This window comes from Ptiloglossa arizonensis, chromosome 1, assembly GCF_051014685.1.
Source record: "Ptiloglossa arizonensis isolate GNS036 chromosome 1, iyPtiAriz1_principal, whole genome shotgun sequence".
NCBI lineage: Eukaryota > Metazoa > Arthropoda > Insecta > Hymenoptera > Colletidae > Ptiloglossa > Ptiloglossa arizonensis.
The window spans coordinates 34,794,082-34,820,878 of record NC_135048.1 but is presented as its reverse complement, the minus strand read 5'-3'; the positions used below and the strand labels follow the sequence as shown (position 1 = coordinate 34,820,878).

At 26.4% G+C, this 26,797-nt stretch overlaps 7 protein-coding genes across 23 annotated transcripts; 4 read left to right on the top strand and 3 right to left on the bottom strand.

Annotated features, from left to right (window-relative positions):
• Window positions 1-206: 206 nt before the first annotated feature.
• Window positions 207-2,542, top strand: Catsup (zinc transporter catecholamines up). Its single transcript, XM_076319111.1, has 3 exons — window positions 207-1,279; window positions 1,356-1,428; window positions 1,512-2,542. Exons 1-3 carry the CDS (start codon window positions 395-397, stop codon window positions 1,685-1,687), a joined length of 1,134 nt encoding a protein of 377 aa, XP_076175226.1. The 5' UTR covers window positions 207-394; the 3' UTR covers window positions 1,688-2,542.
• Ttc19 (tetratricopeptide repeat domain 19) lies at window positions 2,183-5,568 on the bottom strand. 5 transcript variants are annotated; one of them, XR_012993130.1, is made up of 7 exons: window positions 4,871-5,568; window positions 4,482-4,744; window positions 4,068-4,375; window positions 3,785-3,994; window positions 3,435-3,598; window positions 3,213-3,310; window positions 2,183-3,074 (listed from the first exon to the last, which is right to left on the bottom strand). XR_012993130.1 is itself a non-coding variant. In XM_076319127.1 (5 exons), exons 1-4 carry the CDS (start codon window positions 5,171-5,173, stop codon window positions 3,798-3,800), a joined length of 1,071 nt encoding a protein of 356 aa, XP_076175242.1. In that variant the 5' UTR covers window positions 5,174-5,568; the 3' UTR covers window positions 3,418-3,598; window positions 3,785-3,797. The 5 variants fall into 5 exon arrangements, 2 of the variants coding, with proteins under 2 accessions (XP_076175242.1, XP_076175249.1); XR_012993132.1 differs by having other exon boundaries at window positions 2,183-3,310; window positions 4,871-5,280; window positions 5,410-5,568; XR_012993129.1 differs by having other exon boundaries at window positions 2,183-3,310.
• On the top strand, window positions 3,199-12,816 carry LOC143150605 (uncharacterized). Of its 4 annotated transcripts, XR_012993123.1 has the most exons (7): window positions 5,957-6,917; window positions 7,515-8,107; window positions 8,258-8,638; window positions 8,821-8,988; window positions 10,367-10,562; window positions 11,705-11,836; window positions 12,086-12,816. XR_012993123.1 is itself a non-coding variant. In XM_076319050.1 (6 exons), exons 2-6 carry the CDS (start codon window positions 7,520-7,522, stop codon window positions 12,166-12,168), a joined length of 1,416 nt encoding a protein of 471 aa, XP_076175165.1. In that variant the 5' UTR covers window positions 3,199-3,264; window positions 7,515-7,519; the 3' UTR covers window positions 12,169-12,813. The 4 variants fall into 4 exon arrangements, 3 of the variants coding, with proteins under 3 accessions (XP_076175165.1, XP_076175146.1, XP_076175155.1); XM_076319050.1 differs by lacking the exons at window positions 5,957-6,917; window positions 11,705-11,836 and adding an exon at window positions 3,199-3,264 and having other exon boundaries at window positions 12,086-12,813; XM_076319031.1 differs by lacking the exon at window positions 11,705-11,836 and having other exon boundaries at window positions 5,953-6,917; window positions 12,086-12,813.
• On the top strand, window positions 12,119-16,789 carry Rrp1 (Recombination repair protein 1). Of its 6 annotated transcripts, none has more exons than XM_076319089.1 (9): window positions 13,403-13,422; window positions 14,635-14,694; window positions 14,989-15,196; window positions 15,280-15,546; window positions 15,622-15,748; window positions 15,823-15,966; window positions 16,059-16,202; window positions 16,314-16,494; window positions 16,562-16,789. In XM_076319089.1, the coding sequence occupies exons 1-9, from the start codon at window positions 13,418-13,420 to the stop codon at window positions 16,677-16,679; spliced, it is 1,254 nt and encodes a 417-aa protein (XP_076175204.1). In that variant the 5' UTR covers window positions 13,403-13,417; the 3' UTR covers window positions 16,680-16,789. The 6 variants fall into 6 exon arrangements, with proteins under 6 accessions (XP_076175215.1, XP_076175204.1, XP_076175208.1 ...); XM_076319070.1 differs by lacking the exon at window positions 13,403-13,422 and adding an exon at window positions 14,547-14,561 and having other exon boundaries at window positions 14,814-15,196; XM_076319100.1 differs by lacking the exons at window positions 13,403-13,422; window positions 14,989-15,196 and adding an exon at window positions 12,119-12,137.
• Window positions 12,832-13,769, bottom strand: LOC143150717 (uncharacterized). Its single transcript, XM_076319164.1, has 2 exons — window positions 13,502-13,769; window positions 12,832-13,342 (listed from the first exon to the last, which is right to left on the bottom strand). Exons 1-2 carry the CDS (start codon window positions 13,620-13,622, stop codon window positions 13,137-13,139), a joined length of 327 nt encoding a protein of 108 aa, XP_076175279.1. The 5' UTR covers window positions 13,623-13,769; the 3' UTR covers window positions 12,832-13,136.
• A 726-nt stretch (window positions 16,790-17,515) lies between the features above and the next one.
• On the top strand, window positions 17,516-25,775 carry Rasp (protein-cysteine N-palmitoyltransferase Rasp). 5 transcript variants are annotated; one of them, XR_012994324.1, is made up of 8 exons: window positions 17,700-17,900; window positions 17,974-18,155; window positions 18,232-18,663; window positions 18,742-18,882; window positions 18,970-19,187; window positions 19,292-19,626; window positions 19,732-19,886; window positions 25,404-25,775. XR_012994324.1 is itself a non-coding variant. In XM_076327523.1 (7 exons), exons 2-7 carry the CDS (start codon window positions 18,021-18,023, stop codon window positions 19,818-19,820), a joined length of 1,350 nt encoding a protein of 449 aa, XP_076183638.1. In that variant the 5' UTR covers window positions 17,516-17,572; window positions 18,016-18,020; the 3' UTR covers window positions 19,821-20,065. The 5 variants fall into 5 exon arrangements, 4 of the variants coding, with proteins under 4 accessions (XP_076183638.1, XP_076183629.1, XP_076183615.1 ...); XM_076327523.1 differs by lacking the exons at window positions 17,700-17,900; window positions 25,404-25,775 and adding an exon at window positions 17,516-17,572 and having other exon boundaries at window positions 18,016-18,155; window positions 19,732-20,065; XM_076327514.1 differs by lacking the exon at window positions 25,404-25,775 and having other exon boundaries at window positions 18,016-18,155; window positions 19,732-20,065.
• LOC143155118 (uncharacterized) lies at window positions 22,505-26,719 on the bottom strand. Its single transcript, XM_076327488.1, has 6 exons — window positions 26,614-26,719; window positions 25,382-25,762; window positions 24,907-25,292; window positions 24,729-24,840; window positions 24,217-24,661; window positions 22,505-24,125 (listed from the first exon to the last, which is right to left on the bottom strand). The coding sequence occupies exons 1-6, from the start codon at window positions 26,660-26,662 to the stop codon at window positions 22,655-22,657; spliced, it is 2,844 nt and encodes a 947-aa protein (XP_076183603.1). The 5' UTR covers window positions 26,663-26,719; the 3' UTR covers window positions 22,505-22,654.
• Window positions 26,720-26,797: the final 78 nt, after the last annotated feature.

Here is a 26,797-nt window from a genome sequence, read left to right as displayed (position 1 = left end):
ACTCAGTTTCTAAATATAGATTATCACTACATATTTATACCGATAATAAATTTATTGCATAACCACTTACTCTGAATAATTTTTGGTTATTACTATCACCGTAGTGTTAATATTTCAAATTTTAAATTATAAACTTTTAGGATAGCCAACATCAGCAAACCAAGATAACCAACATTAGCAAACCAAGACAGCCAACATTAATATGTCTCCTTTAAAAAACCGCACAACTTAAATTTGATAACATATCATTGTACGACGTGGCCATATTTCTTATTTTATTTCATACGGAACTGTAACTTCAAAGTTCTTAAATTTCTATGCACGAATGTAAGATTATATTGACACAAATAAGTGAGTGAGTTGTATTTTAATCAGCGATTGCAAAGTTATAGAAATGATCACGACAGAAGATAATCAACATAACCATACCAACAAATGGATTTCGAAAATTTTACTTGGCGTATTTTTGTTGCTTATATTTTTAAACTTACCGGCTCCTTGTCAAGCTCATGAACACGAGGAATCGCCAAGTTTTAAATATTCTAAAGATATTAATGAAGCATATCTGAAAATGCAACATACTGTACACCAGCAACATCAACAAAAATCAGTTCCATTTGACGAAACGCATAATGACGTGTTTCTTAAAGCTGTTACATCAACTGTACTTATATCAGTAGCTCCCTTTTTTATTTTATTTTTTGTACCTTTAGACAACACAAAGGAATCTGAACCGCTACTAAAGATACTATTAAGTTTTGCTTCTGGTGGTTTATTAGGAGATGCATTTTTACATTTAATTCCTCATGCTTTGGTTTCTCAATCGCACGAATCTTCTGAGAAAGGACATTCACATGAACATTCTGATAGCAACAGTGATGAAGAATCTAATCATGTACATGATATGTCAGTTGGTTTATGTATACTCTTAGGTATAATCATGTTTTTAATTGTTGAGAAAGCACTGCGACTTATAAAAACTGATCATAGTCACATACATGTGCATAGTGTCGCAGAAAAGAAAAATAAGACTAATAAAAAATTACGAAAAAATTCAGACAAATCTGAGAATTTTCAGAATAAAATTAAAATTGCTGGTTATTTAAACCTAGTAGCAGACTTTTTACATAACTTTACAGATGGTCTTGCTATTGGAGCTAGTTATCTGGCTGGCAACAATATTGGTTATATTACCACTTTCACAATTTTATTACATGAAATACCTCATGAAATAGGAGATTTTGCTATTTTAATACAAAGTGGTTATAGTAAAAAAAGAGTAAGCTACAAAAAAGACAAATAATAAAATAAATTTTTTCCTTTAAAAGAATTTTTTAATATTATTTTTATTATAGGCAATGATGCTTCAACTTATTACAGTAATAGGTGCTTTATTAGGAACCTATATATCACTTGCAGAGGTTATAGGTAAGAAAGAATTATATTGCAATCAAAGGCATATCTAATATATTTATATAATACTTAACCTAAACTTTAATTTAAACTTATAGGTAATCTTTCAACTACATGGATTCTGCCATTCACGGCAGGAGGATTTATTTATATAGCAACAGTTTCTGTAATACCAGAACTTCTAATCGATACTAAATTTGGACAATCTGTGAAAGAAATCATTGCACTTCTCTTAGGTGTATATATGATGGTACTTATAGCAAAATATGAATAATATCATACCATACTTTTCTTTATCAATGCATTGTAATGATTTAATAAGGATTAATCTTAATTGCTTTAATAAGAATCTGAAATTAGAACTTATACATTTACAAGACTAATTGTTTTCTGTAATGAATGATATTAGTAATAATTTACTGCTGCATAAGATAAGCGTCAGTGAAATCCTTATTATCTCATAGTTTATTTTATTCACTTATTTATATAAAGCTCAGAAAGAACATGTCATTAAAAACAAAAATAATTTACTATGTAAAAAGTAGTGGAAGAATAATTAATTAGTCTCATAAAAGTAAATTATATATTTATTTTCTATTTTTTTTTTTTTTAATACTAAACTAATATTATTATTTTTTAATACAACCTTAATTTTGTATATTAATTAATGAATATACTTAACTATTGTTGTTAAAAAGAGGCGGTAAATCGGGGATAATTTCTCAGCCTCAAAATTCGTTGACTATTATATTACGTGACCTATTGCGAGTGTGTGTGTGTGTGTGTGTGTGTATGTGTGTCTTGTTCGCACCAAATTTTTGTGTACATAAATACACTTACAGATATAAAAATTTAAAAAATATAAATACCTTTATATATACTTACAGTTTTAAAACTTTAAAAGTATAAGTACTTGTGCGTGCGTACATTCGTATGTGTGTGTGTGTGTGGATGCGCGTGCGCGCGCGTGTATGTAGTAAAATCAATTAACAAAGCTTAATTATACTAAAAAAAATAACAATATATTTAAACTTTAATCTATAAGAGCCCACAAATAGGTACAATTTGTGACTGATTAATAGTTTTTATAATCTATAACAATAGAGATTACGATTAATAATATATATAATTTTTCAAAATGTTTTATTACATATCAACCAACACATAAGAAGATTGCCTTCTGCAAAAAAAAATGTTTTTCAAGATTTATCTTCATCTTCATTTTCTTTTATTGTCATTCCAGGATGAAAAAGTAAATTTATTATCTTTTTAAGAAATGGCATTGTTTTCTTTTATGGTTGTACTCTTAGCTTATTAAAAATATATTAGTCGCATAGGAACATTAGAGCAATGAGAAAGGGATATTATTTGGGAAGAGCTAAGATAGATCTAAGAAGATAGACAACGCCGCGTAACGGCTACTTAAGCCATTGGATAATCACTAGTTAGTAGTGAGCTCACTGTTTGCCGTCAACGCGCGACATCTAAATTGTTTGTAAAACTTTTTACGTCAACGCGACTTTATAACTTCGTCCGTTAAAACTGCCAGTGTGACAAATAGAAGCAGACAAATGCAGTGGACGAGAGTTACAATGCAACTACGTTTCCGAACACTTTCCTCGATCTAATACTATCGTTGAATTATTCGACGTTGGCTGCGGCTAAAAGGTAGATTGACTTTTTAATCCCTTTTCTCTACTCGGTACAAGTCCATTTTGTGAAAAATTGCACAGTGAAATAAGCTTCTGTTATCAGCCACCAAAACTAATTTTTTAGAGACTATAGTTCTCTGTACTTACGGAACACGGAGATTTAAGATTTATAACCTCCATTTGCTGCATTCCGTCCAAGGTAATCGACAACACGTGGTAGAAAGAAACCCTAGACTGAAATAAACCTAGTAACAAACCATTTAAAGTAATTTTATATTTTAATCAAATAAAATATAAAGTAAACACTGTACTTCTTAGAATAGTCAAAAGTGTAATAACTGTACAACTGATTTTTGCTATTTAACTCACCTTCTTATCCGAGTCACTATTGAATAAAACGATTTTTATCCTTCTAAAAGCGCTTCATTATTTAAACAACATACATAATTTATTTTGTACTATGACAACAGAATTTACTCAATTCTATTATACCAGTTGATATTGTATGTCTCAAAAAAATTCTTTGAACTAACCTAAAGATAAAAATAAAAATTTATGAAGTATTTTCTTTATACCTTTTAAATACTGTAGTATGTATATATTAATTTTGACTACACTATAGTTACATATAATACATTTATAGTTTGCTCATAGTATAAATTTTAAACTATAACATACAGTTTAAAAGAAATTATTTGAAAATACAATAGTCTTTTTACATCTATACTTATACTAAGATGTTAGATCCTTTATCCTTTTAAGACATTCTTCAGCTTCTGTTATAGATTCATCATGATTTTTAGCTTGTGCTAAATACTTTCCTTGATTACAACTTTTCTTTGCTTCTTCATATAATCCTTTCATAATAAATGTTCTTCCCAAATTAACATGTATAGAACCTATATCAATCATGTCAGGTAACTTTTTTCCTATAAGTATAATAATTCACTTTTAGAACAACTTTAACAGTTATAAAATTACCAATGTCTACGTTCATATTACCTATTTCTATGGCTTCATATAAATATTTAATTGCTTGATCATACTCTTCTATCATACAATTAATAGTTCCCAAATCGTTTAACAGAACAACAGTCTGCTCATGTTCTTCACCATTTAGTTTTACACATATATCATAAGCCTGAGTTAAATATTTGATAGCATCAGTATATCGTGATTGTGAATATAGCAAAGTTGAATACCATTCTAAATTTAAACCTAATAATTGTAGAAGATTTGTATTCTCACTTTCTGTATTCATACGGTTTTGTAATTTTTGTAAACAAAATTTGTAACCAATCTCTGCTTTCCTATGTTAACAAAATAAAGTATTATATGACACTACATGCTATAGATTATAAACAACAAACAAAAATAACATTACAAATAATTAAAATTTGTAAAACAACTACTTACTCTATATCTCCCAATTTATCATATATGTTAGCAATTTTGAGATTAACATGAATAAATGCTAAATCATCTTGTGAAACTCCTTTATAAATTAATTGTTCCAAAACTGATACAAATAGTTTCTCTGCTTTCTTAAAATCATTTGTATCATATGCGAGATTTGCCATTACATCATAAACATAAGTTATACCATCAGTATGCTGTAAAGTTTGAGCTAATCGCAAAGCAATGTGTAACATCTGTTCTGCTTTTTTAAATTCTCTTTTCTATAAAAGGAAAAGAAATATTGCTATAATTATATTAAAATAAAATATTTGCATTTAATTCAATAAAGCCTGTTACATTTACATTAGTATTAATTGCAGTTAAAATTAAATTATATTATACTTAACCTGAATTAGTAAAATTGATCGTTTAATCGTCATCACTAATTCTGAAACATCATCTTTTTCTTCCTTAGAATCGAAAAGATTAAACAAAAAAAAATTCGAAAGAATAAAAACTTGTGTTCGTGACGAATTCTTTTGTTCATGGAACTTTTGACTATGTCTTCTCATTTTATAAGTTTGTGGCAAACACATTATAAATGTATTTTTCATTGATTTCAATTGGTAAATATTCGTAGTAACATAATTAGATTTTATAAGTATTTGTGCATACTTGAATGTATTTGCTATTATCTTTCGATAATACATTGTCTTGAATTTTTAATTATATTTAATTCAACAATAATATAGTAACAATTATACAAGATATAATAAAATATCTCACGTAATTAAACGTATGTATATAAACTTGGAATCTGCAATAATGTTATGATAAATTTTTTATTCACTGTACATTACAAAAATTATACTATAGACATTTTATATATACGGATAACGACAAATTTTGTATGTACTATATTATATATTACGGAAATATACGCTACAGATATTTCATGTCCGCGAATACGTGTTCACATCTATACGCATAAAGCGAACCCAATGTGTAACTGCACAATTCAGCTATTTCAATATGCATGTGGAGGTCCATACTGTTCCGTTTGTAAGGAAGATGGCGTATCAACACATCTATTCGACAAGTTTCTCGTTTCTCAATACGGTTTTTGAAACGTTAGATGGCGTTATTTAAGTTTTATAATGGTTATTAATCGAAATTAAAATTTAGATGAGAATACACAAGACTTGAATAATTTAATTAAAGTAAGTGTGACTTAGAAAATATTCTTGGTTTCATGTTGCTAAAATTTACCATTTTCCATTTACGAGAGTAAGTGAAACTTACTGTTACAACATTTTCGAAACTGATGGATTTGATAAACATGCAAATGATTTACAAGAATGAGTTTTCTGTGAATCACTTTACCAATTACAATAGTTGAATGTAGTTTTTAAAATCACCATTTTTAAACAAAAAGATTATTCCAGAAACACTTATATTTTACATTTACAAGATCAATATTCCTCAAAATCTAATCGATATTTTATCTATAATTTTGATTGCTACTAAAATAATTAATTTTAATCACATGTGGATTTAATTTTTACATTTAATAGCGATAGGATTTTATTTCAGTATGTTGCGATAACGATGAAAGTGATACAGAAATAATAATAAAGCTCGCTAATTCCCGATCCATGTGACATGAAAAGGCACTGTCTACAGCATCTGTTTCCATACCTCGATTGTGACCATATCATTTCACTATTTTTTTTGTAAATAAATTACCAATCAAAGCATTAAACTACATTTGAAATATACATATATTATTGCGTTAGAAGAATGAATGTTAATATGTAACATATATTCAATCAATCGCATGGATTATTATGAAATGATATAACCTGACAATCTATTTGCAATATTTAAATTTTAAATTGTATTTCAATTAATAACCATTATAAAGCTTAAATAATGTCATGTAATGTTTCAACAAAGCTGTAATATCGTCAAGTAGGAGATTCGTTCGTTTGGTTTGTAGTTTTTCCTTCAAACGGAACACTATGGACCTCTGCATGCATACATATTGAAGTAGCGCAAGTAACCTAGTAATGCCTGGTAACACATACATAACATATGTACTGAGTAGATAGGTAAGGTTTACACGTACTGGACTCGCCAAAAATGTATGTAATTTTGTCAAAAATAGTACGTATATACTTTTATGTTTAACGATATGTCATAATCATTTACTTAAGTATCATCAGCAACTTAAATAAAACAATGATATGCAAATAATCATACATATACGAAAAGAGATCAAATTAACACATTTGTGATAAATGATTATGCAGGTAAATATACTAACTCGTTGTACGGTCTCATATAGTATCCCTCGCCCCACCCTTCATTTTCCCATCCCAATGCTGCACACCTTGATTTCGTGCATTACGCACCTTTTCACCTCACGGATATGAGATAGGTCATATCACACAGGTAACGAAATTTCAGTCATGAATTCTTTATGTGGATATCGTAGTGAATATGACAGTTATATTATTGCGCATGATTTTATGTTTACTTCTTGGATAATAAGAATTGTATACAAATATTATGATAAACTTGATCTTCACGCATATTTCGTTCTTTCAAACCAGCTACTATTTTTTAAGATTAAACAATTTATCGAAAATTCATAATAAAGTATCTTTTGATCGAAAAATGATTCAATTTAATGTCTGTCCTTTTGGTGTTCTAAAAAGCCAGTATATATTTTCATATATGTTTATATTCTAAATTACATATTCCGGACACTCCCCGTTTTTTTTTTGAACCATTATTTGAAAACATTTATCAACATATTTAAAGTATTTTCTAAACATATATGTAGTTAAATTAATGCGTTTTATGTGAATTGTTTAAATGGAATATATTTGAAAGAAAAATATATTATTTATGATACTTGAATGAAGAAAATATATTTCCTATGTTCAAACTCAATAATAACTAAGAGGCAAATAATTTGTTTTTCATTATTTCCTATTAAATTCTTTTTTATATGTTTAATTTATTTATTTTGTATTACTTCTTTAGTTAAAATGAGTTCTCAAGACACAACTGACAATGTACAAGAAGTTAATTCACCTAGCATATCTTCAAGAACAAAAAATTGGGTCCAATTTGAGGATGAAACACCTGTTAAAGATAATGGTAGTGTGGAAGAGAAAACTAAGACAAATGCACCAGCTGTAATAAAACCAGAATCAGTTACAGTAAATGTTGAAAAGATTGGGAAAACTGTTGACAAGTTAGATAATCAACGAACAAAGAATAATGAATATAGAGGTGCTGTGATATCAACTGAATCCGTCCAGATTAATTTAGATAGATCAGGTTTAAACCGTTCGATCACATCTGAAAGTCCAGATCTCAATTTGCCGTCCGAAGTAAGAGTCTCTAATCCTAAAAGTGCTTCTCTAAAAACTATTGATCTTAGAGACATATCCAATGGTAGAAGTGCTACAAATAATATTATAAGCACACCTATTGGAAATATTAGACAAGGTTTTGCTAATGGAGATACTATAGTTACTCTTTTACCAGTTAATACCAGATGGCCATGGATTACTCCAGCTAAATTTAGACCGGAATTAGTACCAGAAGAGTTAATGGCTCAAGGTTTAACGGTAAATATTTCATTAAATTTAACTTCTTGAGATTCTGTTCTTAAAGAGTCCATAATGTAATTTATCTATAGTTTATTGAATATTTTCATACATGAAGTTTGCATTCTTACATATAATTAAATAAAAATTGTTGTCATATATGTATTGCAGCTTACAGTAGAAGACTACGTACATATAATGGAATTGCTTGTAAATGATGTACGTTTTAATATGTACAATGTATGCTATAAGAGAATTCTTGTCCTTTGGATATTTACTGCATTTATTGTACTGCTTGGCTTATTATTTTCTGGAGTGACTGGTCTTACTTTATTTGGTCTCGGAGTTATGTGGTTAGTCCTCAATGCTGCAGCAATATTCTTTTGCATGTTCGTCAAGATAAAATTAAACCATAATCTTGAGAAATGTATGGCTCAAGTCAACAAGCACTTACTTCGACATAAAATATTGCTTGGATTGGATGATAGAGGGAAGATTTCATGTCATAAAGTCAATCTCTGCTTTATATACTTTGATACTACAGATTGCATCGTAAGTGTTATTAGATATTTTTGCGATATGCATTTAATTTAAGTTATTAGGGCTTAATATGTTTTGGAATAGTTTTTTTTTTATGTATTACTGCTGCACAAAAACATTACTTGTTGCTACAAGAAAAAAATTTGAATTGTCAAATTTATATAATCTATTAGTTTTGATTTATTTTATAATAGAAAAAGTTGCAAGAAGTAATAGAACGAGAAGAACGTGATGGAAGAGTCATTGGCGAAGATGGAAGTTCTGAAATGCGTCGAAAAAGAGAATTACAACAACGAATGGATATTGATGACAGTGACATTGTAATACAAGGCAATACAACTACCAGAATATCCCGTAAACAGGTAAGCATTTTTTTACATCAGGTAATTATACTATTTTGATTAAGTTTATAAATATATTTAATTTACCATAACTTAGATTTCTTTTAATATTTGAAATATAATCTTTTCTGTATATTTTATAAAAATTAATTGCTTCCTCTGTCTTATTTGTACATTATTATAATAGTATTTTTTTCCTGTAAAATGAATTAAAACCTGTCAGGGTAAAAGTGAACAAGTGTTCTGCCGTTATGTACAACGTTGGGCAAAGGATTATTTACGTCGACGTTTGGATTGGACAGTTGATGATGAAGGTGGAAATCCTTCTTCACCTCGCCACTTAGCATCAGCTTTATGTCCATGTCAATATATAGAAGAATGGCTTCGCAATAAACCGCATGTTCGAGGCAGAGATTTCTGTCCTAGCTGGAGTAGTTTTCTTAAAGATAGGGGCATTTAAAGTAAAATTGTTTAATATAAATATGAACGTTAAAACCAGTATTGTTCCCAACAATTTTGAAAAATTTAAACAAAGCTTATGTCTTAGCTTGTTGATGATATTTTAATATCAATTTTTATAAAAATTATATTCAAAGTAGAAAATCTAAATTTCATAAAGAAATATATGATATTAAGAGTGAAAACTCTATCAACAAACTCAAACAGCTTCACAACTCTATATTTATGAATACTATAAACGGTACTACTAAAAATGGGTGAATAATCAAAATTTATATCAGTAGAGATAAGTCATATGAGATATTAAAGTTGCTTTCCATTATTAATTATTTTGTACTTAATTGTACAACTCGTTTTTAGAATCATTACATACTTTTAATTAGTGGACTGAATGATCAATATTAAACACAAATACATATATTTTAAATTCTTTTAAGTAAAATTTAATACTATTTCAGTCTCGAACAGTTAATACTATAGGTATTGTTCTCTTATTAAATTACTTTGTTGACTAGTATAGTACTAAATGTTTAATACACAATTTGAAATTTGTATAAAGATTGTATAAATTACATGCATGTACATGTTGCAAGTTTGTCGTTAGTATTTCATATTATTGCATATGATATTCTGTATATAGTAATTGAATATTATATGACCTAGGACTACAAATTTAATACAATATATGTGTGGTAAATGTTTTTGTAAAATGGTGAATGACACAGTTTCTTAAGAAACTTCACTTTGAAAAGTACTTAAAGAATTAAGTACTTACAGTTTGAAAAAAAAATTGATTATGCATTTTTGTACAGCAATATACAGCATTCAAATGTAACAGATTTTTTAACAGCATACCTTACTATTGGTGCACAAAACATGGATTTCACTTTTTTTGTTACTTTGACTCTAGGTACTGAATGATGATGGTATGTGTTGACAGGAACGGGCGGAGTTGCTGTTGCTGAGGTATGCATCTCGATGGGCACATCACTTTGTGCGCCGCAGACTTGATCTGGTTATAGACTCGCAAGAACGTAATAGAGACATCGCAGGTCTGTCTGTTCCACCACGACATTGTGTCTCCGCCCGTTGTCCTTGTCAATTCATTGAGGACCATCTCAAATACAAGCCTAGAGGCAAGTTAATATTTCGTACGTTTTTCTTAATGCCGAATTTTGGTGGTAAATAACCGAGAGCAATAATTTAATAATTATAATCTGATTACAATTCGAGACACTTTAAACATTTATATGTTCCTAATATCTATCTTTAATCGTTCTCGTGTATGGCATTTTTATTACAAATTATTTTAACTAAATAATTAATTTTATAACTTCATAAATATTTATGTTTAAATGATGTAGAATTATGGAAAAATATTTTGACATTCATTTACATTGATTAAATGTACAATATTTAACTGAAATCTTTATATTTTACATATGCAACAAATTTCTTGAATTTATTCACTGTTATATTTGCTATTAATTAATATAACATTCTCCATTTTACAAATGTACTCTGGCACAATATGTTTAATATAAAAAATGATAAAAAGGATAAATTATACATGTTATTAGTGTAAGTAAGAGAGAAAGATGAATAATCATTCCGTTATTATTATTATTATTGTTTACAAATTGAATTATGTTGAAAACTCTTCAAATACATTTTACTTCTGACAAATTTGATAAAATATAATATACCAATATTAATATTGGAAAGTTACATATAATTTTAAATCATTTTTATCTTATATAATTGAGTTTTATATTTTACTTTGAAGAAAGAATAATTGCTTCATTATCCTAATTTAAAACAATTTATATTATTACAAGTGAAAACATGGTATTAAACAATTTTTATGTATTTTGTAATCACTGCGAATAATTGACCATCAGAAATGTTGTAAAAGATAGACAGCATTGAACTTACATATCTCTTAATTCCGTCCTAATTGAATACATTGATACATTATATAAGAATATAATTAATATATTGTATACTTTTATATTCCGTTTGAAAATACTTAATATTTGTAAATGAACAGGGCTGTTCTACTTTTATATTAAAAAAAGCGAATGTAAAGCACTTTTATATTATTGTTAAAAATGTTATAAATAAAGATAAGTATATAATATATGTTTGTTTGGTGAGGGTATAATTGTATTTTTGTAAGAAGCCTTTCATTAAAGTAATAACTACCGCACACAAAACTTATTACTCAATCTTAGTTATTGAATGTACCTTATGTGTATATATATTTTTTAAAACTTAGGTATTTGTCACTAACAATTGACTAATTCAGGGATGTTGCTTGCATGCAGCTGGACAAATGGCGATAAACTTTGATATTTTATCTCAACCATATTTTATCAGCACATAAAAATCATTCAATAAATAGTACTATGTAAGTATTGTATAACTTGAATCTTTGTCATACATGTTTAAACAAATACATTTCATATAAAGTAGGTACATTGCTTTGTATATTATATTTATGTGTGTATATATTTGGTATATTTGTATTTTACAATCATAGTAATTGTAGCACAATTTGAAATTTATTTTTATAAAACTTGTAATCATTGTAATTATACAATCCTTTACATTATTTAATTAGAATTACTAATTTAAAATATTTGCATGATTTTTTCAGGATATCCACCTGGCTTTACATGGTGTGCTTATCTTAATGATCCACTAGTTAGGTATGATGTTACATCAGGCATCCCCATTTAACAATTTTAATTGTTTAAACAATGCACAACAGTATTTTTTAAGGGATTTTCAAAGAAATAAATATATTAGTAACCATTATTCCACATTATTAAAAATCATTTTTAATACTTTTGAAATTTTAATGCTTTAATAGTATGTATTTAATGAACTGCTATATTTGAGTAACCAAAGTATTTACAAAATATATATTTTTCTATATTTTACTATTCCAATGTAACAATTTTTAAATAGTTACACATTTTTAAAGAGGAGGAATAAATTCTAATGGTATTAAAGCATATTTTAAATTGAAATTTATATAACAGTATTTGTTACTAATTCATATACATTTCTCTAATATAATAAAATAAGTAGACACGTTATTTTTAAACTTTAAAATGTATGTTTTAATAGCTGCAAAGTATGTGAGCGTGTGTATGCGCGCGCGCGTGTATATGATATATATATATATATATATATCATAAGTGCAAATGTATGTGATTAATCATAACTATTATTGCAATGTAGTGCCTTTTATTATATATCACCTATAAATTCTATGGAGGTATTTATTAATATTAGAAATTTTAAAGTTTATATTTAGATTATAATGCAATAATTGTACATTTATGTATTATATCAGACAATAGATATTGAATCAGTCATTGTGGGTAATCGCATTCTACGTAGAATATACATGTACACAATGTAAAACAGTTACAATTATGTAACATTTATTTTTGTACAATGTTAATTATTTGTATGTATTATATGTGTGTATTTTGATAGAAACATTTTATGTACAAATTTTATTTTATCTATATACATACATATATTAAAATTTCTAAATATGATTATCAACAAAAACATTGTATACAGGCAGATAATTTAATAATTAATTAAGATAGTATTACATTAAAATAAGAATGCATACTTTATACTGAATTCCTCTTTACAAAAAGTAATGTTTAAATATAATTTAAAAAGTTTTACATTTTTAATGCAGCATGCACTTGTTTCCTAATATCATCCGCCAGTTTCTCTATTTCTGCGTTATCTGTCTTCAACTGTTGTTCTTTTCTTTTAAGAGTAGTTTCTAAGTGTTTTAATCGTTGTTTAATGCTTAGGTATGTTTTAACCTCTTGATACGTATCAGACGCATTTGTATTTACTGAACTTTCTCCAGAAATTTCACCTGAAAATAAATTTGTATTTACGTATTAATGAATTTTAGAAAATAATCGACTTACATGGAAATAAAACATTCGTAATGTAGTAAGTTTTTATAAGGTTATGATGATTATCTTAATACATGTTTTAATACATCTAATAATAACATAGAAGGTATTAAAACCTTTATTTATTATTTTAAACGTTATATCATCTACAGCAGCATTATTGAGATCCTCCAATATATGTTCAGCATCAGGAATATGAGGTCTCGGTGGCAAATTATTCTTTTTATTGCTAAACATATCTCGCTTTATATTATTCTGCTTGTTTTTTTTTGTATTTTAGTTTAAAAAGTCATACACAAGCGTGGATTTAGTAACATTCATATAGTAATTTGTATGAAAAGAAATACTTGCACAGCACCACTACAAATTATATAGGGTGTCCTACATCAAATAGAAAAGATATATTCCGGAGTTTTATTATTTTGAACAATTTTTTATTTAAACAAATTGTTTAGCATAAAGTTGTTGCAAATGTCTGGAAATACTTATTGATGCTTAAACAAATGGGACAAACCAAAGATACAATAAACATTCTTTATTACTGAAATTATATTAAAACCCATTCAATGTCATAAATATATAAGGGAAAAACAAAAAGGAATTTCTACTGAAATTAATCTTAACCTATATAAAACGAAGCATTTCTTATTTTCAGTTACTATAATGTGGGCAATTTTTGTTTTTAATTACACCTATAAATTATGAAGACATAAATTAATTTTTACATGTTTAACTTTAGCTCGACAGTACTTTTCATTTTAATCAAAATATGGACATGGGGTATTTTTTCTTGGTAGTCCTCAAATATTTTACTATACCTAGGTTTGATAAAGATTCAGTTTGTTTTGAAAATAAGACTTTCTCATTTCATTTATAAATTACTAAATTTATTATGCAATATAAATTTTGATTTCCTATTAGTAAATTTGGTAATTTATTTCAGTGGATTTATTTAATATGATTTAAAATGGAATAAAATTTATAGAATTATAAACTAAAAAAGTTGATCAATAATGTGACCAGTTATTTTTTCCCGTATTTTAAATTTCATGGTGACGCGCAGTTTTCAAACATCATTGAAAATCGTGTTCATAACGTATTGTTCTTTAATAGATGCGTTTATTAATTTTTGTAACAAATAACCCATATAATTGCCTGTGTAGATTAAATTATAGTGTAATGAAAAAATTTTAAAAGAATCGGTTTTTTATTATTATTGTTACGTTGATATTAATATAATATTTTTTAGTGTCTGTTCACGTGTCATAAAGCAATCGGCATGCCGCCAAAACGAAGTCGAGCTTCAAAGGTTAGACATTTATGTAATTTACTTCTATAAATGCATTCGATACTTTACAATATAGTAATGTAGTATTAAGATATGTAGTTTTACAAATTGGTAGTTTTAATATTTTTATTGAAATACAGAATATCATATTTTAATCAATGTAATGGAAAAGTACACGGTGCAAGAACGCGTGCAAATTATTCAGGTGTATTACGAAACATCGCGATCTTTAACACTAACAATTCGGGAACTTCGTAATCATTTTCCTCGAAATCATGTGCCGGCAAAAAGCACTGTGCAAAGTTTGGTCGCTAGATTTGTTGAAACTGGTTCAGTTGGAGATCTGGAAAAGTCATCGCGTCCCCGTACCGCTCGTTCAAGTGAAAATGTTGCTACTGTTGCTAAAAGTGTGAGAGAAACCCCGGGCACATCAATTCGACATCGTTCTCAGGAACTGAATATTTCGAGGACCAGTTTGCAAAGAATTTTGACAAAAGATCTTCAATTGCACGTAAATCGACCGGTGATGATTGGGACACCCTCTATAATTCCCTAATATCAAAGTATTGTATTAAAAATATTTATTTTGATTTTATTCAAAACTAGGCAATTTCTACAGAGGCCAAAAATGAAAAACAAAGTGAAGTATCAAAATCACGAGAAACATCTAGCAAAAAATCTAAACGTGCTGGAAATGAAAGCGAAGAACCTGCACCAAAGCGTGCTAAAACAGAGCCAAAACAGATAATAAACAAAATAGATACAAATTGGGATGAAATCGACTTTGAATGTCAAAAACTAAACGCAGATGGAAATAAATATAATTTAAAAATTTCAAGTTGGAACGTTTCTGGCATCAGAGCTGTTGTTAAAGTATGATTACTATATTATATTATTACATGATTTGGAAATGGAATTTCATAATATTGTATTATTACATTTATTCAGAAAAATGGAATTAAATATATTATGAAAGAAGATGCAGATATAGTTGTATTGCAAGAAACCAAATGCGATAAAGATAAAATACCAGAAGAAGTTAAATTAAATGGATATCATCATTACTTTCTTGATAGTAAGAATTTTTTAAATTTATTACAGTTGAATTGCAATTCATAAGAATTAAAATTATTTTTATGGTATAAATAGGTAAGAAACCTGGTTATTGCGGTGTTGCATTATATTCAAAAGAGAAACCAATTGATATAAAATATGGTCTAAATAATTCTGAATTTGATAACGAAGGCAGGTTAATTATGGCAGAATATCCCAAATTTTATTTAATTGGTGTCTGTAAGTTATTATTTAATATTAACAGTTATTATAATTAAAGTTTTCTTTCTATTATTGTTTATTGTACTTCTTAACATACAACAATGTTATAGATGTTCCCAATGCTGGCCAAAAATTAGTAACATTACCAAAAAGATTACAGTGGAATGAGGTTTTTAAGACTTATATTAAAAAATTGGATGAAAAGAAGCCAGTTATTATTTGTGGTGATATGAATGTAGCTCATCAAGAAATAGGTAACCCTATTTAAAGATAATGTTTAATACGTATTTTATGATAAACACTGCTTGAGATATTTATGAATATTTATGAGTTATTAGTATATTCTTATTTTTCATTATGCTTAGATCTTACAAATCCTAAGACGAATACAAAAAATGCAGGGTTTACTAAAGAAGAACGAGAAGGTATGACAGATTTCTTAGCTACAGGATTTGTAGATACATTTAGAGCTTTGTATCCTGAGAGGACAGGTGCTTATACATTTTGGTCATATTTTGCTAATGCACGTAATAAAAATATAGGATGGTGAGTAAATAAAAATCTATCCACTCTATTTATGAATATTTATTTTATAATAGAATTTCTTATACAGGAGATTGGATTATTTTTTGGTATCACAACGAATTAAAGATAAAGTTTGTGACAATGTTATAAGGAACGAAGTATATGGTAGTGATCATTGTCCCACTGTTCTTTATATTAACATGTAAGAGGGAAGAAAACTTTTTATACCTAAATTATACATGATTCCATTAATTTAATATATTTGTTGTACTTACATTGTGCTTTCTAAGAATAAAATTATATTTAGAAGGTGTTATTTTATTGTTTTATTTATTGTTTTATATGTTTATAAGAAACTGTTTTCTTAGATTTAATCCTTTTGATGTTTCATTTCAGTAGGTCCCCATGCAATTCAACTACTTACATTTTCACTGTATTATATAAAATATGTAAATTTACTGTAATATATTTAATATAAATAAATCAATAATATACAAAATTTGTTTTCGAATTATTTATACTTTATTATTATACATAATAAGATGTTTTATAAAAATATGTCCCAATCCCTTTTCTTCTTGCTTTTTATGGTTAGAACATAGTATGCAACTTTTATATTTTCCTTATGTGTATGTGAAATAATTATTTGCAACGTTTCGTTTAAACGTTATTGGTTATTATATGAAGATAGTTATCGAAAATTATTTATTTGTTCAGAGAACACAAATTGTTATAAATTCCTTTGCTGAGTGCCCTAACTGTTTTGACGCAGGAGTACAATGGTTTAATACACATATATTTAACTTCCACACAGAATTAGTATTCTTTATTATCCCTCATCCAGTTTAAATTAAATAGCTTTCTCGTTTATTGCGAATAAGAAAATAAAAACAAAATGTTTTAATAAATTCAATATATCGATTTAATTTTATAATAAATGTAAAAATTATTTTGTACGGTTTTTGATACTTGTAGTGATATTCTTGACATTTACTGTAATAATTGGGATATTTTTGACTATACTTGTAAAATACGATAGACAGTTACGTTACCCCTACCACTTTTTTCGTTTAATTCTATTACTTATTCAAACAGTGAGGTTTGTTATATGACACAAAATAAAACCTTCTAAATTGATAGTCTTAAATTTTTTATAAATAAAGAGATTTTGATTCAATATTCAATAAATTTAGTAAAATACAAAATATAAACGAATTATAATTTATTGCTACATACCATTTAAAGAATAAGAATTCAGTAACCATAAATAAAAACGAAGCGGCAATTTCAATTGCAATCTTAATTAAATATGACATCGGTGACAAATAATGTTACTAATTTGAATAAATATGAAAGTTTCTTTTACTTTTTTTGTTGGACTGCTGCCGTTTTTTATTCTGCGTATAAAGTGTTTTTAATTGGTACTTGTAAGAATTCGAGTTTCTTATTCTTTTATGTAATATTAATTTATCATCTTTCAAAGTCTTATATAATTTTTAGACTTTAATGATTATCATGACTTGTATGATGATTTTGCACCAGGTTGGATGTGGATTGGAAGGAAACAAGATGTTTCTGATCAAGAATGGAAGATTTGGATACCTTTAATAATTAAATTAATGCCATGGATATTTTGCCATCACATTATTAGTCACATTATTAAAATTATACCAAATACAATGGTGTGATACTTGAGTATTATTTTATATTTCATTGTTTTTTTTGTACTTATTAATTAATAATGTTATATTCTTACAGTTATTATGCTGGTGGTATATTGTTACATCTGTTTCATTTTTGTATTTTTATATTGGGATATTAGGAACATTGTGTGTATTGATGCAACTAAGTATACTGTATATTTTAATATATAATCGTAACAAATCTACGATATGGTTTATTAATATAATATTCTTATTTGTAATACATTTTCTTAAATCTCCGGATGGCTTTTTTCAAAGTATATTAAAACTCAATGATGAAGAACATTACATTTTAACCCTTACAATGTGTTGGATACAACTAAGAAGTATTAGTTACAATATAGATAACATACATTTATGTTCAGATAATAATTGTGATGTCATATCACATTTATGGAAAAATTTATTATGGGGATTAGCATATTGCTTATATTTGCCTACATTATGCTTAGGACCATTAATTTTGTATCATGAATTCATTGATTCTGTATGTATAACTTAACTTTACTTTACAAATACATTTTTTATGACTTAGTAAAAATAAATAATATATAAATTTTCACAGATAAAAGGACCATTTCAGGTCTGGAAATTAGCAGAACTGGGGTATTTTGCTTTAAATTTAATTAGATACATTTTTTGGATATTTTTTGCCAATTTTTCTTTACATTTTTTCTATTTTAATGCGATACAGTATCATTCCAAGGTAAAATTACTACTTTTTAAATATAATTTAATTGGAACAAAATTTATAGACCTAATAATTAAAATTGCTTTTTTTGTCTTGTAATAGATTGTTGAATTTTTAAATCCATGGGCTTTATATGGATTAGGATATTGTATGGGACAATTTTTTTTAATTAAATATGTTGTGGTATATGGAGTTAATCATACTTTATGCGCAATAGATCATGTGAAAGCACCTTCTCAGCCTAAATGTGTAGCAAGAGTTCATTTATATTCTGATATGTGGAAGTATTTTGATCAAGGTTTATATAAATTTCTTATAAGGTAAAGTATATATAAGAAATAATATACTAATGTAAATAAAGAATTTAAGTTATTTTTAAAGCACTATTTTGAAAGGAAAAAAAGAACATATTAATGTTTTTCAGATATATTTATACACCGTTATTAAAATCAAATTTCAATAGAGTATTTGCCTCTTTTTCATGCTTTACATTTGTTTTCGCATGGCATGGAATGCAAACAAACATTTTTATTTGGGCATTGCTTAATTTTATAGGATTAAATATTGAAAGTTTAGTAAGGTCAGTTGGGAAAAACCAATATTATTTCAACATACAAAGAAAATATATGTCCCCAGCAAATATCAGAAGATTCAACTGTATATTAGCGAGTCCTCTCCTAGCAATGTCAGTAATATCCAATTTTTACTTTTTTGCTGGTGAAGAAATTGGACACGCTTATGTTTACAGAATATTACATGGTATTATCTTATTTTAAAACTATTTCAAATAAGAATAAAAACATATTTATTATAAATATGTTTTATTTAGATTTAATAAAAATTCTTATACATTTTCTATTACAGATATGTGGTATGTTACACTTGTTTTACTTTTTTTTCTTTATTGTTGCTGTCAAGTTTCCACAGATATAAAAAACTGGGAATCTAAATAATATTAAAAGGTTAAAACACTAAAATTCTCAAAAAAGATAACTGAATATTATGAAGAATACTAGCAGGTGGGAATATATTTTGTTCATAATTATGCTATCATATTATTTTCAAGTATTTTATTGTTTTAAGTACAAAATGGGTATAAAAATACAATATGTAACTAAAATTATTCTTCACATTAATATCATTACAATTATGTAATGTTTATTACAAATAATAATAATAAAAAATTTAGTACAAAGTATATGTATGAATATTTTTTATATAATTATCATTATACTTATTGTATCATTAGCAACCAGTTTCATAATGCACTTAAGGCACATATAGTTTATAATTAACATATGTTCATAAAAATAATTTCCGAATTACTATTTTTGTTTTACACAGTAAGTGAAAAATTTATTTGTTTAGATGTTATTATATAGATACAAGAATGCAATGAATGCATACATTTTGTTTGTACCAGTTACGAGTATTAAAATCTTGGCATATGTTTAAAATTGATGCTTATCAATACAGAATTTCAATTATATGTTATTTTCATTTCGTGCAGTTATTATTTGTTTTTAGCTGCTATATGTATTATAATAATGAAATTTTAATATTGCCGGGAGTTTTTAATTCTAACTAAAAATTATTATTATATTATTTATTTTAATCTGATTTACAATAATATTTCTATATTATAAGAGTTTTAAATCTGTAAATATTAATGAATTTGTGAATATTAAATGCTCATATACATTTCTTTTGTAGTGAAGCTTGTCTGTAAATAATTATAAAGCAATTATGATGTAACAGCATTGTAGATATCTATGTCATTTTATTAAAGTATTTTAAGTATGCTTTACGATTTAAAAAGATTATTTTCATATACTATATAAATTTCTGTAAGTAGGCTATATTATGTAAGCAACTTTTTGAATATCAGGAATTTGAAAATACTGTTTTGGAATGTTGATTATAATTTAATTTTGATACCATTGTAAAATAACCACCGTTTTGTAGTAAAGATATAATTATTTACAATAGGTATTTTAATGAAAAATACAATTTTTTGTTTTTGAAAATATTCTTAGTATAATCTAGTATAGTATTAGAGTATTTACACCAAATCAAAGTTTATAAAATATTTCAATTACAGTGCACAATATTTAAAACGTATATCAGTAATTTTTAGATTAATATTGAAAGTATTGATTTAATTTTTCATTAATTAATAAAATTGAATATCTCTTTCATATAAAATAAAATACAGGTTTTAATGAAAAAAAAAAGAAAGATTACAGTTTTACACTTAAAGAAATATTACTTTTAATTTATAATTACTTTACATAATAATATAAATCCATACATTAATGTATAAGGATTTTAATCACATAATGCACTCTTTCTTACTACTTTCAAGTTTATTTTTCTGAAGCCATAGTGAATGTGACTTATTACATACAACTCTTTAAATTTTGTTTCATTTTTAAAGTTCAAATAGTGAAAAAATAGAAATCCCTTAAATTAAAAAGAGGCACTATTTATTTCTGTTGAATTGGATCTTGTATTTAAAATATTTCATTACAAGTTTGTTATGAATAATTATATCACTACAAATCTATATTCATAACTTTATGAAATGATTATATAAATGATTATCAGTGTAAAGTTTTCAGACTTTGTATTTGAATAATTTTTACAGATTACTGTTAATATATTGTAACAAAATATTAAAAAGTATTATTTGATTAGTATTTTGAAATATATTCAGAACCCTATATTATGTCTTGTACAAGATCAGTAGTTAATATAATATCTATGTACTATTTATATTCATTTCTATCATTATATTATAATTAGTTATATTATTCATACTTATATTTTCAAAAGAAACACTGATGATGTAACATAAAATTAAATTATCGATTTTTGTGGAAGACATTTTTGAGCCAGACTGCAAAAAATGGTATATCATAATTTGTCTTCTAATTTTATCTTCATTGTCCAATAATACAGCTGTATATAATTTACTTGTTTCAAAACATAAAAACATAATGTGTTGAACTTGGTTATCTATATCAAGCGCATTACATTGAAGAATAAAAAATTGATGTATGTATTATCATATTTCTGCTACGAATAGAAAGTTATAGAAAATGTTGCGAAACAACTTAATATTAATATTAAATATGTTTTTCTTATTAGGCAAATTATAAATTGATACCATCAATATTTGGCACAGAAATAAATGTTACAATTATTAAGTAACTGTTTTCTGTATTAATAAGTTCAAGTAAATTGAATTCATAATTATTTCATCTACTCAATTTGTTAATATATACATATATAATTATTATAACAAGTTCAACAAGAGTATTCTTTTAAATTTAATAGTTGGAATGCCTAATGTGTGAATATTCTGTAATGTATGATTTATTTTTTGAAATAATATGTGTACTTAACAGTTTAAAAAATAATTTTATTTCACAAGAAACAAAATAAATGCAATTTCTGCTTGTTTGTTTTTTAAACCTTATTGTATATCAAAGCTATGATAATACTGTGCATTTCACACGATCAAAACTATGAAAAAATATTTTATTAGATTCATTTGTTTTTATACAGTTTTCTATCTATGTTCAATTTTTGTTTAGATAGTAAAAAATATTAAATCTACATTTCTCCTCGCAATATTTACACATAAAAAACTCAAATCATTGCTTTAGTATTTTACATACTATTAGCACACTGTTTACTAACTGTTCTTCTATAAAAATGGTTTTCATGTAAAATATCTCTAATTTACTGAAAATAACATAAACAATTTTTTATCAGTTAAATTTTACTTACTCCGTTCAAATATTTGTTTCTTAATTTCATTGTTGGCAGTGTTACTTTGATCAATTCTAAGAACAGTATTCTGTAAAGTATCATTAGTCAATAATAAAATTGTATTCTCATTCCCATTTTGTTTTATATTGACTGCTTGCACACGTTTATTTAAGAGTGTAATTTTTTGACCTTTATTTAGTTGTGATTTTGATTTACTTTGTTGATTATGACAGCTTTTAAATTGATGTGGAACTATATTGATGCACTTATTTTGAACTATTATACTAGTCAAGGGTTGATTATGGATATATAAACGCTGTTTAGTTTGATGTAATAATTTTTGATTTTTTCCAAGAACTTTGTTTGATGGTGCAATCACTTGATTTTTTATTAAATCTGATACAACTGCTTGATAACTATCTAATGTTTTATCTGCTTCTAATATGCATTCTTCATTTTGATTTAATAAAATATCTGTAGTTGAGGATAAAATCTTATTAGCATTTTGATGAACTGTGTGCAAAGTATTTATCAAATTTTTTGTTACAGCAATCTTATGTTTTTCTTGATAAGATTTATCCTTAGGAATTAAATTATTGTCTTCTTTCTCATTTTCTTGGGTGAGAATTACATGTTTATTGCAGTTTCCATTTTCCCTTTTAATACAAGTACTTACTTGCACCAATTTTGTTTGTGTTTCTTCTATATTATGTACATATTTAACTTGTTCACTTAAAGAGTTATTCAACACATCATTGGAATAATCTTCTCCAGTATACTCCATTATTTGTATGTGATTTTTTAATTGATTTTCAGAAAGTACAAAATTTTCTTGGAATTCTATATTGTTTTTGCCATTGTCATTAACCAGGTTATTATATTTTATTTTAATGAATGATGCCGGCTCATTTACATTGTGATAAATTAATTCAGATTGACCAATGTTATCATGACATATGATTTGATCTTCCTCCCCTTGAATTACTTCTAATTTATTGTAAGAAACACTTTGTAACTGTGACAAGTTTTCTTGTACTTTATTCGTGTATTCTTCTGGTAAACTATTTTCATTTTTATTGCAAACTCTATTATCTATAGGTATTTCAGTCTCTATGGATTCAGTCTTATTTAAATGAGATCCTGGATAAACCTCATAAGTCTCAAAACAATTTTTAATAATCTGTATTGTATCATTGGACTCCCAATTTTTATCATTATCAACAGTATCTTCATTTATAATATATTCTTCAGTCGCAGTATCCTGCAGTTGATTATTAACATTTTGATAATGCATAATTGTTTTTGCTGCAATTATGCTTTTATCTACTACATGTTCCTTACTTATATCATTTTTTTTCTTTTTGTTAGTTCGAACTTTCTGAAAATCTTCTTCAGAAAGATATAACAACTCTCCAGTAGTTGTTAAAACTTTTCCATGTCTTGTCTTCAAATGACGTTTGTAAGTGTTTCTAGTCTTAAATCTAATTGAAATAAGAGTAATTATATTAATATAGTAATATTTATATCTTATATACTCTATATTTATAATAGAAACGTGTATATTTTTTCTACCGTTGTCCACAGTCATCACATCCAAATGGTGCTTCTCCTGTATGCCTGCGTCGATGTTCTCTAAAATGTGATGGATGTCTAAACTTCTTCCCACAATCAGCACATGTAAAGCGCGTCTGATTTTGATGAATTAGCATGTGGTATTTTAAGCTATGCCTTCTTGTGAAAACTGCTCTACATATACGACATTCATATGGTTTTATTCCAGCATGACTTCGGTAATGTGACACTAATGTTGTAGGTGCTGTAAAACTTCGTGGTGGATTACAAATTCGACATTGAAGATTACTGCCTGTTGGATTTCCCTTTTTCTTAATACGATCCATAAAAGCTAATGCCATTTCTCTTTCTTCTTTACTGGTGCCTATAAATTTTGCTTTTCCTTTAGGTTTAGTGGCTATAATTTCTACATTTTTATTACAACTTTCACCTGACCATGTCATTTCTAAAAATGAGTCAAAACATTCTATAAATATAAAAAACTGGAATATATTAATATTTTATACATTTACCTGGCAAATAAATGGACTCAGACTCTTGACTGATTTTTTCTGATAATTTCTGATTAATATGAGAATATTCTTTCATATGAACAGTGTCTGTGCCAACAACCATAAGAACAATCTACATGAAAAGAAATCATTTTCAGGACTCATAAATTTTATATTTATAATTTACACTTATACTTACATTTTCATCTGCTGCTGTATTTTCAAGGACATTGCTAAAAGATGATGTTTCCTTTTCTTTTGGAATTTCATCTTTCAATCGTTCAAAATAACTATGATCTCCAAGTACTTTAAACTCTGTTCTATCTATATCTTTTTGTTCAGAAGTATGTAATTTTTTAGACTTTTCTATTCTTTCAAAACTTTTATTTTTGTCTAATTCTTTAAAACTAGAATCATTTAAAAGAATATTACGCAAATAATTTGTTGATTTTTCAACTGTAATATTCTTATTTTCTTTATTTAACATCTCTTGTGGTTTTCTTGATTGTTGCAATCTATTTTTTTTATTTTGTGAGCTTGTTTTATAATTCTTATAATTTACTGATTTTGCAGTAAAGGTTTTATCTATAAAGCAATACCAATGTTATATAATTTTGTATCATACACAATAATTTGTTTCTATTATTGACATAAAGAAAAATATGGTTACTCACAGGTTTCCTTATTTGTTTTCAGATACTCTAAATGTTCTGCTAAATGCGCTTTGATGGACATTCTGGCCTTCCCTTCGCTTGCAAAACTAGTATATTTTTGACCACATCCAATAATAAGAGCGCATGTATAAGAGTATTGCCTTTTTAATTCATCACTTGTAAAAATAGAGAATTGTTTAACTAATTGTGATGCAGGCATAGATAAAAGCTGTGAAACATTGAAAGATGATTCTTGACTCTTTCTTTTTGTACAATCTGTTTTTGACTTGCATTGTGAAGTTAGCAGTGATTTACTATGTTTTTTTTCTGAATGTAATGTTTGAGATGCAACCTCTGCAAGCATGTCTAATAAAGCTGCAGGACTATCATTTCTCATAATACCTGAAACAAATTTAATCATAAAATAAAACAAGATCAGAAATTAAAAATTTATAATAGTTTAGGAATCAATATTATTTTCTCATTACATATAACAAAATTCTTTATATTAGTATGTTTATATGCCTATATAATTTGTGTAAAGAAATCAATTTTTAATAGAAATGAAGTAAAACATTTTATAAAATAAAAAATTAATGACACAACTAAATTTACTATATTTATATATATATATGTATATATGTATATGTATTCAAAACATAAATTCAAAAGTGTGTGCGTGTCGTGTGTATGCGTACGCGCGTGTGCATGATGCATGCATTTACATATATAGTAAAAATTCGACTGCAATACTACATAATATGTAGTAAATATTAATTATATCCGTTATTACTACTATTCTATAAAAGTTATATATAGTTTCACTACTAATTTTCAACTTTTATTAACAAGTACAAATAATATATATTTTTTTTTATTTGTTGCATCAAGTGGTAATGCCTTGTAACAATAATAAATACGTGATCCTTTCCTGACATCATGACATATGACAGTCAATCGATGAAACATTTAAATTCTTAGTTTTACAGATATAATGAAGAAATTATTTACATTTTTAATACGCAACAAACATATACATATGACTACAAGCATAAGCATTATTTATTTTTTCTCGACGTGAAATTAAATTTCTTATTTTCCAAGCGTCATTCTAGCAGACGCCATAAGGACGCCCAGCAGACGGATTTTCAATTCATCTTTACTAACAGCTTCAAAAATATGTATCTTTTTTATTAATACTACTATATTTGAATTATAGAAATGTTTGTTACTTAAAATAGATAAACATGTACCTCCATTATATGAATTAGAAGTATATTCATGGTTTGTTTTGGTGTTCATTATGGTATTCGTATTCGCGGCGTGTAGTCATTCCACTGCCTTCGGTGCACAACAGGTTCCTTCTTGTTGCTTCCTAGTTTGTTCTTCTTTCTTGTCAATCCTGAGAACAGTATTGCCAATCTATAAAAAAGAGAT

Excerpts from the sequence above, each read along its gene's own strand:
- LOC143150717 (XM_076319164.1), bottom strand. The coding sequence starts at position 13,622 with ATGTTTAGCAATAAAAAGAATAATTTGCCACCGAGACCTCATATTCCT. Across the intron at positions 13,343-13,501 it reads GTTTAAAATAATAAATAAAG|GTGAAATTTCTGGAGAAAGT; the intron begins GTTTTAATACCT and ends ATTTATTTTCAG.
- Catsup (XM_076319111.1), top strand. The coding sequence starts at position 395 with ATGATCACGACAGAAGATAATCAACATAACCATACCAACAAATGGATT. Across the intron at positions 1,280-1,355 it reads GTGGTTATAGTAAAAAAAGA|GCAATGATGCTTCAACTTAT; the intron begins GTAAGCTACAAA and ends TTTTTATTATAG. Across the intron at positions 1,429-1,511 it reads ATCACTTGCAGAGGTTATAG|GTAATCTTTCAACTACATGG; the intron begins GTAAGAAAGAAT and ends TTAAACTTATAG.
- LOC143155118 (XM_076327488.1), bottom strand. The coding sequence starts at position 26,662 with ATGAACACCAAAACAAACCATGAATATACTTCTAATTCATATAATGGA. Across the intron at positions 25,763-26,613 it reads TTCTAATTCATATAATGGAG|GTATTATGAGAAATGATAGT; the intron begins GTACATGTTTAT and ends AATTTGTTTCAG. Across the intron at positions 24,126-24,216 it reads TGTGATGACTGTGGACAACG|ATTTAAGACTAGAAACACTT; the intron begins GTAGAAAAAATA and ends TATTTCAATTAG.
- Rrp1 (XM_076319062.1), top strand. The coding sequence starts at position 14,837 with ATGGAAAAGTACACGGTGCAAGAACGCGTGCAAATTATTCAGGTGTAT. Across the intron at positions 16,203-16,313 it reads TGTAGCTCATCAAGAAATAG|ATCTTACAAATCCTAAGACG; the intron begins GTAACCCTATTT and ends CATTATGCTTAG. Across the intron at positions 16,495-16,561 it reads CGTAATAAAAATATAGGATG|GAGATTGGATTATTTTTTGG; the intron begins GTGAGTAAATAA and ends TTTCTTATACAG.
- LOC143150605 (XM_076319050.1), top strand. The coding sequence starts at position 7,520 with ATGAGTTCTCAAGACACAACTGACAATGTACAAGAAGTTAATTCACCT. Across the intron at positions 8,108-8,257 it reads TAATGGCTCAAGGTTTAACG|CTTACAGTAGAAGACTACGT; the intron begins GTAAATATTTCA and ends TATGTATTGCAG. Across the intron at positions 8,639-8,820 it reads TTGATACTACAGATTGCATC|AAAAAGTTGCAAGAAGTAAT; the intron begins GTAAGTGTTATT and ends ATTTTATAATAG.
- Ttc19 (XM_076319127.1), bottom strand. The coding sequence starts at position 5,173 with ATGTATTATCGAAAGATAATAGCAAATACATTCAAGTATGCACAAATA. Across the intron at positions 4,745-4,870 it reads GATCAATTTTACTAATTCAG|AAAAGAGAATTTAAAAAAGC; the intron begins GTTAAGTATAAT and ends TTCCTTTTATAG. Across the intron at positions 3,995-4,067 it reads ATATGAAGCCATAGAAATAG|GAAAAAAGTTACCTGACATG; the intron begins GTAATATGAACG and ends TTATACTTATAG.
- Rasp (XM_076327500.1), top strand. The coding sequence starts at position 17,783 with ATGACATCGGTGACAAATAATGTTACTAATTTGAATAAATATGAAAGT. Across the intron at positions 18,156-18,231 it reads AAATTATACCAAATACAATG|TTATTATGCTGGTGGTATAT; the intron begins GTGTGATACTTG and ends ATATTCTTACAG. Across the intron at positions 19,188-19,291 it reads TTATATAAATTTCTTATAAG|ATATATTTATACACCGTTAT; the intron begins GTAAAGTATATA and ends AATGTTTTTCAG.